This window comes from Dendrobates tinctorius, unplaced genomic scaffold, assembly GCF_039654945.1.
Source record: "Dendrobates tinctorius isolate UK_male_01 unplaced genomic scaffold, ASM3965494v1 ptg000140l, whole genome shotgun sequence".
Classification (NCBI taxonomy): domain Eukaryota; kingdom Metazoa; phylum Chordata; class Amphibia; order Anura; family Dendrobatidae; genus Dendrobates; species Dendrobates tinctorius.
The window spans coordinates 8,947,790-8,962,926 of NW_027361808.1; the positions used below are offsets into that span (position 1 = coordinate 8,947,790).

General features: G+C 43.2%; 1 protein-coding gene across 3 annotated transcripts in view; it reads left to right on the forward strand.

Annotated features, from left to right (window-relative positions):
• AHCTF1 (AT-hook containing transcription factor 1) overlaps positions 1-15,137 on the forward strand; it is a 258,110-nt gene that overhangs the window by 108,751 nt on the left and 134,222 nt on the right. For all 3 annotated transcript variants that reach the window (XM_073545122.1, XM_073545119.1, XM_073545120.1), the window contains exons 12-14: positions 13,693-13,821; positions 13,898-13,988; positions 14,075-14,164. In XM_073545122.1, the coding sequence (XP_073401223.1) occupies positions 13,693-13,821; positions 13,898-13,988; positions 14,075-14,164 (310 nt within the window). The remainder of the gene's footprint in view (positions 1-13,692; positions 13,822-13,897; positions 13,989-14,074; positions 14,165-15,137) is intronic.

Consider the following 15,137-nt stretch of genomic DNA (forward strand, 5'->3'; position numbering starts at 1 on the left):
TACGCTGATACCTCATATGTGGGAGAAAACTACTGTATGGGCACACGTCAGTGCTCGGAAGGGAAGTAGTGACGTTTTGGAATGCAGACTTTGATGGAATGATCTGCGGGTGTCATGTGCGTTTGGAGAGCCTCTGATGCGCCTAAACTATTCAAACTCCCCACAAGTGACCCCATTTTGGAAACTAGACCCCCCCCCCCCCCCCCCCCCCCCCACGGAACTTATCTAGATGTGTGGTGAGCAGTTTGAACCCCCAAGTGCTTCACAGAAGTTTATAATGCCCGGGCGTGAAAATAAAAAATCATATTTTTTTTTTCCACAAAAATGATATTTTTGCCCCCAATTTTTTATTTTCGTAAGGGCAACAGGAGAAATTGGACCCCAAAAGTTGTTTTGCAATTTGTCCTGAGTAGGACAAATTTAATTTTATTATTTTTCCCTAAAAAAGGGAAAAAGGGAAGGGAAGGAGCACCATTTGACTTTTTCAACGCAGAATTGGCTGGAATTGAGATCAGACGCCATGTTGCATTTGGAGAGCACCTGATGTGCCCAAACAGTGGAAACCCCCCAATTATAACTCCAACCCTAACCCCAACACACCCCTAACCCTAATCTCAGCCCTAACCCTAATGGGAAAATGGAAATAAATACATTTTTTTTAATTTTATTATTTTTCCCTAACTAAGGGGGTGATAACGGGGTGTTTGATTTACTATTTATGGCGGTTTTTATGTTTGGCAGCTGTCGCATGCTAAAAGACGCTTTTTATTGTAAAAATAGTTTTTGCATCACCACACCACATATTGAGAGCTATAATTTTTTCCATATTTTGACCCACCGAGTCATGTGAGGTCTTATTTTTTGCGGGACGAGTTGACGTTTTTTTTGGTACCATTTTCGGGCACGTGACATCTTTTGATCGCTTTTTATTCCAATTTTTGGGACGTAGAATGAACCAAAACCAGCGTTTCATGAATTTCTTTTGGGGGGCGCGTTTACACCGTTCTGCATGCGGTAAAATTGATAAAGCGGTTTTATTCTTCGGGTCAGTACGGTTACAGCGATACCTCATTTATGTCGTTTTTTTATGTTTTAGCGCTTTTATGCAATGAAAACAATTTTATATAAAAAAATTATTTTTGCATCGATTTATTCTGCGAGCTATAACGTTTTTATTTTTTCGATGATGACACTGTGCGGCGGCTCATTTTTTGCGGGACAAGATGACGTTTTCAGCGGTACCATGGATATTTATATGCGTCTTTTTGATCGTGCGTTGTTGCACTTTTTGTTCGGCAGTATGATAAATCATTATTTTTTTGCTGCTTTTTATTATTTTTTAAGGGGTTTGCTAAAGGGGTTAACTAATGGGACAGTTTTATAGGGCGGGTAGTTACGGACGCGGCGATACCAAATATGTGCACTTTTATTGTGTTTTTTTTTTTTTTTTCCAAAAAATGAATTTTAGGGAATATTTTTTTTTTTTTTAATTTAGCGATTTTTAAAAAAATTATTTTTACACTTTTTTTTTTAACTTTATTAGGTTGTCCCAGGGGGGACATCACTGTCCTGTGACAGATCGCTGATCTGTCACATCACAGATTACTGTGACTGATCAGCGATCTGTCACAGGCATAGACGCAGACTTTCTCATGCCTGCGCTTTGCAGGCACTGAGGAAGCCAGCTCCCTACAGGCCCCCGAAGGTCCCCGTCGCCATCTTGGATCCGGGGACCTGCAGGGATGGAGCCCCCAGCAGCAGCGCTGCACATTGCGCTGCTGTGGGGGGCTCAGAGAAGCACGGAGGGACCTAAGTCCTAAGGACGGAATAGTACGTCTAGTGGGATCAGCGGCGCTCACGTGGTGAGCGCCGATCGCGGCCGAGTGCCAGCTGATTATCACAGCTGACACCCGGCACAATGTGTCAGCTGTGATAATCAGCTGACACTCGGCCGCGATCGGCGCTCACCACGTGAGCGCCGCTGATCGCACTAGACGTACTATTCCGTCCTTGGGACTTAGATCCCAGGTCACATGGACGGAATAGTACGTCCATTGTAGGAAAGGGGTTAAGGTCAAAATAGGCTTGGTCATGAAGGGGTTAATAAGCTTGTCCGTACTGTATCCTCTACTAGAAACGTATCTTTCTCATCTGAGCTACTTTCTCAGTAGCAGATTTTTTTTTTTTTAAACCAAAGATTTTTATTATATTCAAATGTCGTTATAATTACATTCAAGCAAAGCTTTCAAATCATCTCCGTTGCATATAGAAGAATACACGACATTCAATTTCCTCCCCGTCATAAAAAGAAAAGATAACCTAACCCGACCTCCTCCCTCCCCCCCCTTCCCAACTGCAATACAGACTTTCTCAATGTGATTGTCTCCACTGTAACCACATGGCCCAGAGTTTTTCAAAGTGAGCTTCCGTATGTCGCCTTCTATAAATTCTCTCCTCCAATCGGATTACGTTATTCACACGGATAACAAACTCCCCAGTCGTTGGGGGTTCAGCATCGATCCATTTTTGAGCTATCAGCTTACGGGCAATATATAAGAGTTTTGCTGTGATGGACTTATAGGCATTCCCCACCGACACCTCCTCCACATACCCCAACACACACGTTACTGGGTCCCTTCCTATATCACATCGGTATATCTTCTCAACAAGCCCTATAACCTCCTCCCAGTATAATGAAAGTCTTGGACAAGACCAAAGCATATGGGGCATTCCCGCAGGTTCATACCCACATCTTGGACACTCCGCATTATCCCTCAAGCCCATTTTCCTCATAAGTTCTGGAGTCTTATATGTTCTATGTACAATATATATTTGCGATATCCTACCTGGCTCACTCAAAGAGAGTTTAGGTATATACTCTAAAATAGACTCCCATGTATCATCTACTATTTCCCCCACTTCTCTCTCCCATTTAGATTTTACTGTTAGAGGAAACCCAGTCAAGTAAGAATATAATAAATCTCTATAGATGGTAGATATAACACCTCTCGTACCCCCGGACGCACACACATAGTCCAATACCACATCCCTCTGCACCGTCATATTCATTCTGTTTCTGCGCTTGAAATGCATGCCTGAGACCAAAATATCGAAATTCCCCACTACATGGGAGTCCAAACTCTTCTTTCAAAACAGTAAAAGACTTGATCTCAGACCCCTCCAATAGTTGCCACACATATTGCAAACCTCTCCTCTCCCAATCAATAAAGTCCTTCAGTTTGTATAGTTCAGAAAGGTTCACATTATCCCAGATAGGTGTGTATGTCGTCAATTCCTCAACTCTTCTAAGAATTTTGATATGTTGCCATATTTTGTGCATTAGTCCAAATGTGGGCATGTCCTTCCCTAATCTCCCAAAGTTTCCTGCTTCTAGACTCTGTACCAATGTTCTCTTGTTGGTCAGTTGGGCCAAAACTCTCCCCATAACGCTCAAGTTCCCCTCCTCTCGCCAACCCCTAAAGTGCTGCCCCTGCGTTGCCACAAAGTATATCCATGGATTTGGCGCCGCCAACCCACCCTCTTCCTTCCCCCTTTGCAGTATTTCCAATTTAATTTTTGCTTGTTTTTTCCCCCAAATCAATTCTCTAAAAATGGTATTAATTTTGTAAAATTTTTTCTTGGGAATCCAAACCGGGGCATTATGGAGGACGTACATCAACTGAGGCATCAGAATCATTTTAATTAGATTTGTCCTCCCCCTCAGTAGCAGATTTAACTGAGTCCTCCTCTGATCCCTATGGGGTCTTCCTGAGAGATCAATGAGGGGCTGGCCTATCCCTTGCTTTGCTATCCATGTTCGTTGACTGCAAAGCCCTTCCTGATTTACAGACTTCTGACTTAACCCCTTCCTGACATCCGACGTACTATCCCGTCCACGGTACCCGGGCCCGTATGACCGTGGACGGGATAGTACGTCTACCGCGATCAGCGGCGCCCACGTGGTGAGCGCCGCTGATCGCGGCCGGGTGTCAGCTGATTATCACAGCTGACACCCGGCACTATGTGTCAGGGGCGGTCACGGACCGCCCCCGACACGTTAACCCCTTGCACACCGCGATCAAACATGATCGCGGTGTACCGGGAGTTAAAGGGAAGCATCGGGAGGGAGGGGGCTCCCGCCGTGCTTCCCTGAGCCCCCCACGGCAGCGCAAAGTGCAGCGCTCCTGCGGGGGGCTCCTATCCTCCAGGCCCCCGAATCCAAGATGGCGACGGGGGCCTTCGGGGACCTGAGGAAGCTGGCTTCCTCAGTGCCTGCAAAGCGCAGGCAAGAGGAAGTCTGCTTCAATGCCTGTGACAGATTGCTGATCTGTCACAGTGATCTGTGATGTGACAGATCAGTGATCTGTGATGTGACAGATCAGCGATCTGTCACAGGACAGTGATGTCCCACCTGGGACTATGTAATAAAGTAAAAAAAATTAAAAAAAAATGTAAAAATAAATTTAAAAAAATCGCCAAATAAATTAGAAAAAAAAAAATATTCCCCCAATAAATCCATTTTTTGGAAATAATAAAAAAAAAACAATAAAAGTACACATATAAGGTATCGCCGCGTCCGTAATGACCAGCCCTATAAAACTGTCCCATTAGTTAACCCTTTAAGCGAACCCCTTAAAAAATAAAAATAAAAAATGAAGCAAAAAATAATGATTTATTATCATACCGCCAAACAAAAAGTGTAATAACGCGCGATCAAAAAGACGCATATAAATATCCATGGTACCGCTGAAAACGTCATCTTGTCCCGCAAAAAACGAGCCACAATACAGCATCATCAGCGAAAAAATAAAAGTTATAGCTCACAGAATAAAGCGATGCAAAAATAATTATTTTTTATATAAAATAGTTTTCGTTGCATAAAACCGACAAAAACATAAAAAAACGACCTAAATGAGGTATCGCTGTAACCGTACTGACCCGAAGAATAAAACCGCTTTATCAATTTTACCGCACGCGGAACGGTGTAAACGCACCCCCCCAAAAGAAATTCATGAAACGCTGGTTTTTGTTCATTCTGCGTCCCAAAAATTGGAATAAAAAGCGATCAAAAAATGTCACGTGCCCGAAAATGGTACCAATAAAAACGTCAACTCGTCCCGCAAAAAATAAGACCTCACATGACTCAGTGGGTCAAAATACGGAAAAATTATAGCTCTCAATATGTGGTGATGCAAAAACTATTTTACAATAAAAAGCGTCTATTAGCGTCTGACAGCCGCCAAACATAAAAACCGCCATAAATAGTAAGTCAAACCCCCCGTTATCACCCCCTTAGTTAGGGAAAAATAAAACTAAAAAAAAAGTATTTATCTCCATTTTCCCGTTAGGGTAAGGCTGTGTGCACACGCTGCGGATTAGGTGCGGATTCACCCGCGCAGATTTTGTAAAATCCGCAGGTGAAACCGCAGGTCAAAAGACCTGCGGATTGCTCTGCGGTTATGTCCTGCGGTTTTTCATCTCCTCAATAGAGGAGATGGCAAACCGCAGGAGAATCCGCAGAAAGAATTGACATGTCAATTCTTTCTGCGGATTGAAAACCGCAGATAATCCGCGCGGAAAATTCCGCACCGTCTGCACTGCGGTTTTTGATTCCCATAGGGAATCATGGTACTGTACACCGCAGCAAAAACTGCTGCTGGTCCGCAGCGGCCAAAACTGCTGCGGAACCGCAGCAAAATCTGCAGCGTGTGCACACAGCCTTAGGGTTAGGGCTAGGGCTAGGGTTAGGGTTAGGGCTAGGGTTAGGGCTCAGATTAGGGTTAGGGGTGTGTTGGGGTTAGGGTTGGAGTTAGAATTGGGAGTTTCCACTGTTTGGGCACATCAGGGGCTCTCCAAATGCAACATGGCGTCTGATCTCAATTCCAGCCAATTCTGAGTTGAAAAAGTCAAATGGTGCTCCTTCCCTTCCAAGCTCTGCCATGCGCCCAAACAGTGTTTTACCCCCACATGTAGGGTATCAGCCTACTCAGGACAAATTGCAAAACAATTTTTGGGGTCCAATTTCTCCTGTTACCCTTAGGAAAATAAAAAATTTGGGGCAAAAATATCATTTTTGTGGAAAAAAATGATTTTTTTATTTTCACGTCCGAGTGTTATAAACTTCTGTGAAACACTTGGGGGTTCAAAGTGCTCACCACACATCTAGATAAGTTCCGTGGGGGGTCTAGTGTCCAAAATGGGGTCACATGTGGGGAGTTTCAATAGTTTAGGTACATCAGGGGCTCTCCAAACGCACATGACACCCGCAGACCATTCCATCAAAGTCTGCATTCCAAAACGTCACTGCTTCCCTTCCGAGCCCAGACGTGTGTCCATACAGTAGTTTTCTCCCACATATGGGGTGTCAGCGTACTCAGGCCAAATTGGAAAACAACTTTTGGGGTCCAATTTCTCCTGTTACCCTTGGGAAAATGAAAAAATTGGGGACTAATTGATCATGTTTCTGGAAAAAATACGATTTTTTTATTTTCATGCCCTGGCATTATAAACTTCAGTGAAGCCCTTGGGGGTTCAAAGTGCTCACCTCACATCTAGATAAGTTCCTTAGTGGGTCTAGTTTTCAAAATGGGGTCATTTGTGGGGGGTTTCCACTGTTTAGGTACATTAGGGGCTCTCCAAAGGCAACATGACACCCGCAGACCATTCCATCAAAGTCTGCATTCCAAAACGTCACTACTTCCCTTCCGAGTCCCGACGTGTGCCCATACAGTAGTTTTCTCCCACATATGGGGTATCAGCATACTCAGGACAAATTGGACAACAACTTTTGGGGTCCAATTTCTCCTGGTACCCTTGGGAAAATAAAAAAAAATGGTGACTAAAAGATCATGTTTGTGGAAAAAATACGAATTTTTTATTTTCACACCCGGGCGTTATAAACTTCTGTGAAGCACTGGGGGGTTCAAAGTGCTCACCACACATCTAGATAAGTTCCTTGGGGGGTCTAGTTTCCAAAATGGTGTCATTTGTGGGGGGTTTCCACTGTTTTGGTACATCAGGGGTTTTCAAAACGCGACATGGTGTCCGATCTCAATTCCAGCCAAAAACGTCAAATGGCGCTGCTTCCCTTCCGAGCTCTGCCATTCGCCCAAATAGTGGTTTACCCCCACATGTGGGGTATCAGCGTACTCAGGACAAATTGCACAATAACTTTTAGGGTCCTGTTACCCTTGGAAAAATAAGAATTGAGGGTGAAAAGATCATTTTTGTGGAAAAAATATGATTTTTTAATTGTATGGCTTTATGTTATAAACTTCTGTGAAGCCCATGGGGGTTCAAAGTTCTCACCACACATCTAGATAAGTTCCTTAGGGGGTCTAGTTTCCAAAATGGTGTCATTTGTGGGGGGTTTCCACTGTTTTGGTACATCAGGGGTTTTCCAAACGCGACATGGTGTCCGATCTCAATTCCAGCCAAAAACGTCAAATGGCGCTGCTTCCCTTCCGAGCTCTGCCATGCGCCCAAATAGTGGTTTACCCCCACATGTGGGGTATCAGCGTACTCAGGACAAATTGCACAATAACTTTTAGGGTCCTGTTACCCTTGGAAAAATAAGAATTGAGGGTGAAAAGATCATTTTTGTGGAAAAAATATGATTTTTTAATTGTATGGCTTTATGTTATAAACTTCTGTGAAGCCCATGGGGGTTCAAAGTTCTCACCACACATCTAGATAAGTTCCTTAGGGGGTCTAGTTTCCAAAATGGGGTCACTTGTAGGGGGTTTCCACTGTTTAGGTACATCAGGGACTCTCCAAACGTGACATGGCGTCCAATCTGAATTCCAGCCAATTTTGCATTGAAAAAGTCAAACGGCGCTCCTTCCATTCTGAGCTCTGCCATGCGCCGAAACAGTCGTTCCCCCCCACATATCAGGTATCTGCGTACTCAGGACAAATTGCACAATATCTTTTGCAGTCAAATTTCTCCTGTTACCCTTGGTAAAATAAAAAAAATTGAACCTGAATTATTTTTTTTATGAAAAAAAGTTAATGTTCATTTTTTTTAAATATTCAAAAAAATTCCTGTGACGCACCTAAAGGGTTAATAAACTTCTTGAATGTGGTTTTGAGCACCTTAAGGGGTGCAGTTTTTAGAATGGTGTCACTTTTGGGTATTTTCTATCATATAGACCCCTCAAAGTGGCTTCAAATGTGATGTGGTCCTAAAAATAAAATGGTGTTGTAAAAATGAGAAATCGCTGGTCAACTTTTAACCCTTATAACTTCCTAACAAAAAAAAAATTTTGGTTCCAAAATTGTGCTGATGTAAAGTAAACATGTGGGAAATGTTACTTATCAAGTTTTTTGTGTGCCGTATCTCTGTGATTTAAGGGCATAAAACTTCAAAGTTGGAAAATTGCGAAATTTTCAACATTTTGGCCAAATTTCCATTTTTTTCACAAATAAACGCAAGTTATTTGAATGAAATTTTACCACTAACATGAAGTACAATTTGTCACGAGAAAACAATGTCAGAATCACCGGGATCCATGGAAGCGTTCCAGAGTTATGACCTCATAAAGGTACAGTGGTCAGAATTGTAAAAATTGGCCCGGTCATGAACATGCAAACCACCCTTGGGGGTGAAGGGGTTAATCAGGGATCTCCGGCTCTCAGCAGAGAGGGTGTCTTTTCCGCTACTGTTTTAACAATACAGGCCTGACACAACCCCTTATTCCTAAGGGACTTTTTTTACATAAGGAATGTTCCTTATTCCTAGCTTTTGATTTACCCCCTTTTTTAGGGACCTCCAATGCTCTACCCCACCAATGTATGTAAAAAGAGGGGAGAGAGGAGACAAGGGGGAGAAAGAGAACAGACATTATCGTACTGGACTTTCTCGAAGCTCACTCACCACTCGGACGCTTTACAAGATCGGTACCGTATCTGGAGGCTGACTGTACTGTACACATGACTCCCATCGGGACTGTGGACCGCTACTTTTTAACACCATGACGATCCTCCCGTACGCTGTCCGAGCAGCTTCCACTGTAGATATGACGCATCTGACTCCTCTCATCTGAGTGAGACCGCCACTCCTGCACCTCCTAGTGCGGCTGTAAGTGCTCTGACAAAAAAGGCTCTCAATCTTAACAAGTTAGCTGCTGCCGCTTTTAGATGGGAACAGTCACATTCAACCTAGAAAGGTTGGTGACCCCCAGCCAGCACTTCAGACAGCAATACCCCTTTTTTTTTTTTTTTTTTTGATCACCTGGTTGTTCCTGTACCTGCTGGCCGCTTGAGCTTCCTGGATGTACCCCCATGCATGCGCATTACAGTTGGCCTATGCGTGCACCCGGCAACTACATGCGGTGCACACTGTATTATCTAGTGACCAGAATATTACCCGGGTGTATACAGCCTGGGGATAATGGTCTCCATACCTGTGCCGGATTTTACCTGGAGGGAGCGATCACGCCCCTCAGTGCGCACTCCCTCCAGGTGCCCATCGGCACTTCTGTTCCCCGTCTTGCGCGCACTGCCAGTAACCATTACTGGTGTGCGCTGAACTCCTGGTGGTGCATGTGATTGGAGTGTGCCGGCCTCCCCACCCCCCCCCCCCCCCCCCCCCCCGGGGTGCGCACTCCCCTATGCTCGGGGAGTCTCTCTGGCCAGTTCCTTGCGCGTCCTCTGTCCCGCGGTCGTCACTTCTGGTGCGTGCCCGACTCCCGGCTTTTTTTTCCTGGCGTTCTTCTACCCGGCCGCCATGATATCTCGTACCGCCGCACCCTCCATACCTGCACCTGTCCAGAGGGGGCGACAATGCTGCACCACCCCTGGCTACCATGCCGCCCGGTCACCGCCACCTCCTCCATACCTGCCAGATTTTACCTGGAGGGAGCGATCACGCCGCTGGCCATATTCCTGCAGGTACTGCTTTTTTTTTTTTCCATGGCCCAAACGGTGACCGGCATCCTGGGCTTGACAGGGAGGGATCCTGAAAGGGCCTCCGAGGAGTCTTACCTTTGCCCGGGCACCGATGTGCCTCACGGGCTGCACGGCCACTACACTTTAACAGGGAGGGGAGCACGAAATTGCCTCCATGGACTTCTGTTGTGAGATCATTTTCTGGTCCACCAGTTGTGAGTTCTCCTTCCAGGCTCCCTCTGGTGGTAACAGAAGGTAGTGAGGCTGATTTAATCAGTAGAGATCTGCCACCTGATAATGAGGATGACGATTGGACCTCAGGAATCTCACACTGGATTTAAGACAGCCGACGCCCTATTCTGGTGCTGGTGATTCCTTCTGGCTTGTCAGGTCTTGGTTTTCAGCCCTGTTCCAGTCATCTAAAGCTAAGTTTTTCTGCTAATGTTCACACTTGATTTTGTTGGTCTAGTCAGTTTTTTTGTGGTCAGCCAGCCCCGGCTGGGGCTGCGCTAAATTTCCACTCTTTATTTATCTGTATTTGCCAATTTGCTTTTTGTCCCTTATTAGATTGGCCTCTTTTTGCTCTGTCTCAGAATATTTCAGTGTGCTGATATAGTGGGAGAAGTCTAGTGACTTCAGGGTTAATTTTGCTATCAGAAGTGTTGGACTTTATTTTTGTAGGGTTTTTTGCAGATTGCAGACAGTGTCTTTCCTTTCCTATCCTTTCTAGTTAGTTTGGGCCCCTTCGTTTGCTCAGCCTATTTTCCTGCCTGTGTTTGTGCTTTCATCTTGTTTCACCGTCAATACATGTGTGGGTGCTGTCTTTCCTTTGGGGTCTGCTCTGGGGCAGTTAGTTTTCCCCTTTTCTTGCTTCAGGCTTATTTAGTCCTCCGGCTGTGACGAAGCGTCTAGGACCATCGTAGGTACGCTCCATGGCTGCTGCTAGTTGTGTGGTTGGGATCAGGAATCTGCATAGTTACCAACCTCTCCGGTTTTCTGTGACTTAGCTTGTTTTGTTTTATTCTCCTCGGTGACCCATTCATAACAGACTTCCATGGGGTTTGTCGGCATCTGGGAGAGTACTCCCAATGTGGTCTCCTAGGCTCTAACTTCATCCGTGCAAATTGCCTCACGGGCTGTGGCCATGCACTCGCTCGGGGGGGCATAGGAATATATGGCCCCCGAGGCAACTACCGGTACCTGGTGACGGGTATAGCAGACCAGTGCCTGCCAGTAATCACCCGACCCAGGCATTCTCCTCTTTTCTTCTTTCTTCAAGAGGTTTTCATCTTGAGGACAGGAAACCAACTGATGCGGAGAGAGGAGCCGCCCCTTTTATCTTGAAGGTTTCCTGTCCTCATTGGGCGAATCCCCTCTCTTGTGGTGCCGTCATGTAGAATGGAAAAAACCTGTTGGCAAAGGTAATGCGTGCTATAATGCAAAGGCTACCACTAGGTGTCACTAAATCCACATGGAGTGAAATGATTGACCCATGACGTCTATATCTGTTGCATATAAATTGGTCTTGTCACCAAATATAGGGTGTAATAGTGCTATATACTGATACCTCCACATTTATTTATTTTCCTCCTGGTTATTTAGTGCCCCATTTTTTTTTTTTTTTTTTGGTATATACAGATTTAAATTATGTATCCTGATGTATGTATTATGTCTGTACACTAATTTTTTCAAAACTTGATACATTTACAATAATAAAATGCACAATTTTTATACATTTGACTTGTAGTCGGATTTTTTTCTTTGGTGCTTCCTTGTGGGTTCCGATAGTCCTGTCTTACCCAGGTCCATCTTTTTGCCTCTGGTGCCAGTCTCAAGCTGTGTATCACATTGGATTGTACTATTTGACTGTTTACATGTATATATAAAATACATTATATAAATTTTGGCATTTTGGGTCTAAGTTCCCCATTTTTTCGTTGTATAATTCACATACAGGTGATGCAGAGCATCTGGCTTACAGCCGGTTAATGACGCCCATATTCTTGGCTCAGGCGGGCTACCTAGTGTGAATTAAAATGCATCCCGGGTGAACAGATGCCACAGTTTACAGAGCCTTCTGGGCCCAACTGCACCCTAAAAAATAAATAAAGTGCAAAAAACTCATATCAACTAATACCTCACATATTATGGCCAAAATATGGAAGCTCGCAACCCACGTCAAAGGTCCCCACGTTTGCGAGTCCTATCACAAAATATCAAAACAAAGCTGACCCACACAAAAAGGGACTACATTTTTTTTTTCAAAAAACACAGAAAAAGGCAGAGATGCTTACCTGCCCAGACCTCCAAACAGAGGAGGTAGAGGAGACAGCAAAATCCTGCTGACAGATTCCTCTTTGAATAATTAAATCTTCCCTAGAATAGTTTATATACAGTATATGCAAATACTATTCTACCATTGTGCTGTGCAGATTACTCTGTACTTCTGTTTGTCACTTGTTTCCTGTGACTACTATATTTGAGCTAAGTTCACTCAGCTTGCTTACTTGTATCTGTGAGTTTTGTTGCAGCAAAGCACACCCGTTCCTTAGTTATGGTATATGCATTACACGTTTCACAATGTTTACCATTGTATACTATTATATGATTTTATAGGCAGGTGCTATACTTGACGGATAGACAGGTAGATGTTAGAGAAGGGGATTGAGAAAAGGAGATTGAGGTTAGGTCATTTTATTTGGTGAAGTTCACATAGCAAAAATTGCAACAGCTTGTGTTTGTTTTTAGAAAAATTTTAGAAAATCTTCTGATAAACTTGACTGTGTTACAGTGGTTTCAGTAAAGCATTTTTTAGGATTCTTTGATTTTCTTTGTACATTTTTTTCCCACTCGCATAGAGAACATCCTACATTTTGTGTAGTGTTAATTATTTTCTGATTAGCTTGTCTCTAAAATCTGGCCAGTGTTTAGCTAGAACACACTGAAGATAGTAGCAGTGTGTGAAATGCAACTTTATTCACACTTGATGTTTTTGCAGTTTTTTTTTTCTTTTGCTGCTGCATGTGTTTATAAAACATGCAGCATTTTACAGTACCGGCATAAGATTTCTGCAATCTCACACATATGCTGTTTTTTTTTTAATGTTTTTGCCATTGTATCAGTGTTTTTGCAATGCTTTTTACACACTCAATTGAAAGCAGAAAATAAAAATGCGTTGACTACGCAAAAGACGCATAAATAAATGCACGTATTGTACCCAGTGTTTTTCTTGCCAACACTCTTGGTTTTGGTGCAGAAGGATCTACAGCAAAGGCGCTATGTCTGAACAAAATCCAAAGTTACATTCACGATTCTGCTGGTTGGAAATCATTAATCAGTAACTAAACCTTCAGTAGAAGTCTGGCGTAAAAAGCTTTGAAAAGGTGCAACATTTTTGTGCAACACAAGGCTGCTCAAAAATGTAGCGACTCTTGTCATTTCCACACCAAAATCCCCCAGCTACAAAAGGAATACAGAGCTTGGCGACCTCCGCTTGTGAAATTCATGAGCCTTGGTGTTCTTTACACCACTAGCCTTGCTCCATTCCCTGACTAAAGTAATATTTGTGTTGGTGTGCACGCCACTTTGTGCCTCGTTTGTTTCATTGAGACTGTCCTTTCACTTTCCCCAGCCCCCTCATCAAGACAGGCATGAAAATCGCTGGTCTTGATGAATCCGGCGCCTTTAATGCTCCTTGCAGATTCATTTCCCAATATATAGTGATGGTGAACTTAAGGTATATACTTTGTTACAGTGTTGGTTGTGCTAGTGTTGTAGATATTATACTGCATTATTTGTTTTTAGACTCTGCACTACTTAAAGAATACGGGATCATCTTTGAATGAAGAAATTCCAGATGGTTATAACAGGTGCTTAGTAGCTGGTCTCCTTTCTCCAAGACTTGCTGATGTTCAGCCTAACAGCCTCACTCATGTAAGAGCCATTTACTGCTATGTTATAATTTCCTTCTTAGAAAATTCTGCATTTATAGCTTTTATTTAATACTTAGGAAGAACAGCTACAAGCTGTGTTATCCGCTGCCATTGAAACTAGCTCCATCAGTCTTTTAACCCGTTGTATCAAGCAATGGATTGAAGAAGGTAAATGTATTCACGTTTATATTTGTGTAAAATAAGCTGTTTTGACTTTTCTTGCAAAGTTTTGACTTGTGTAATTCACTTTTAAGAGCAACCCAGGTCTGCTCCAAACCTTCGCTTTGTGCTTGAATGGACGTGGGATAAAGTGGTCCTTACGAAAACCAATTTTGACAGAATTTGTAAGTTTTTATATTGTTTTTTGTAAGCATATACTGTAAATGAAAAAATGGCTTTCAGTTTCAGCAATTAAATGTCAGCTCTTGTAAAATGTATGTTTTATTAAATGTTATTCTACTCAAAAATATACCTACAAGAGAAAAATCAGACAAACTGAAAATTTTGCAGTGATCTCTTAATTTTTGCCAGAGCTGTTTATAGTAATATGGCTGCTCTTCTCAGTGTGATATAGTAATATAAATCGTAATATGGCTGCCCTTCTCCTCAGTATTATATAGTAATACATTTAGTATTATGGCTGCTCTTCTCCTTAGTGGTGATATAGTAATATATATATATATATATATATATATATATACATACACACATATACACATATAGAGTAATATGGCAGCCCTGCTCAGTGGGATATAGTAATATGACTGGCCTTCTCAAGTATCACCTTCAGGACCGATGAGGTATATTTAAGTAAAAGGTGGTGTCCCTGCCTTTGATGTGGCTCACACACCGAGTCCACATCTTTCCCCACATTTGGTGGCTTATTTAATTAGCCAATAATAGCTTCAGGGGCAGCGGTGCTCCGCCCACGGCTGTTAACCTATTAGGTACCGCTGTCAATTACAGACAGTGGTATTTAACACATGCCGGCCGCGCGCGTGTCATTAATCCCACCTGTAATGGGCTGTCATGACAGTTGGGGGTCTCCTGACTCGTGGCTGGTATTCATTGGAGATAGTTGTTTCTGGAGTACATGCTGGACCTTCATTTAAATTTGTTTTACATGCATAATATGAAAATCTGTTCTGGTCATGTAGTGATCATAGACAATGGCATGTTGTAGGCAAAGCTGTGATATTGCTACGGCCTCTTTCACACTTCAGTTTTTTGCATCAGTTCAAATCCGCCAAAAAGGTAGACAAGCGGATCCGTTCTCAACTGATGTGAACGGATGGCACAGGATCCGTTTTCAGACGG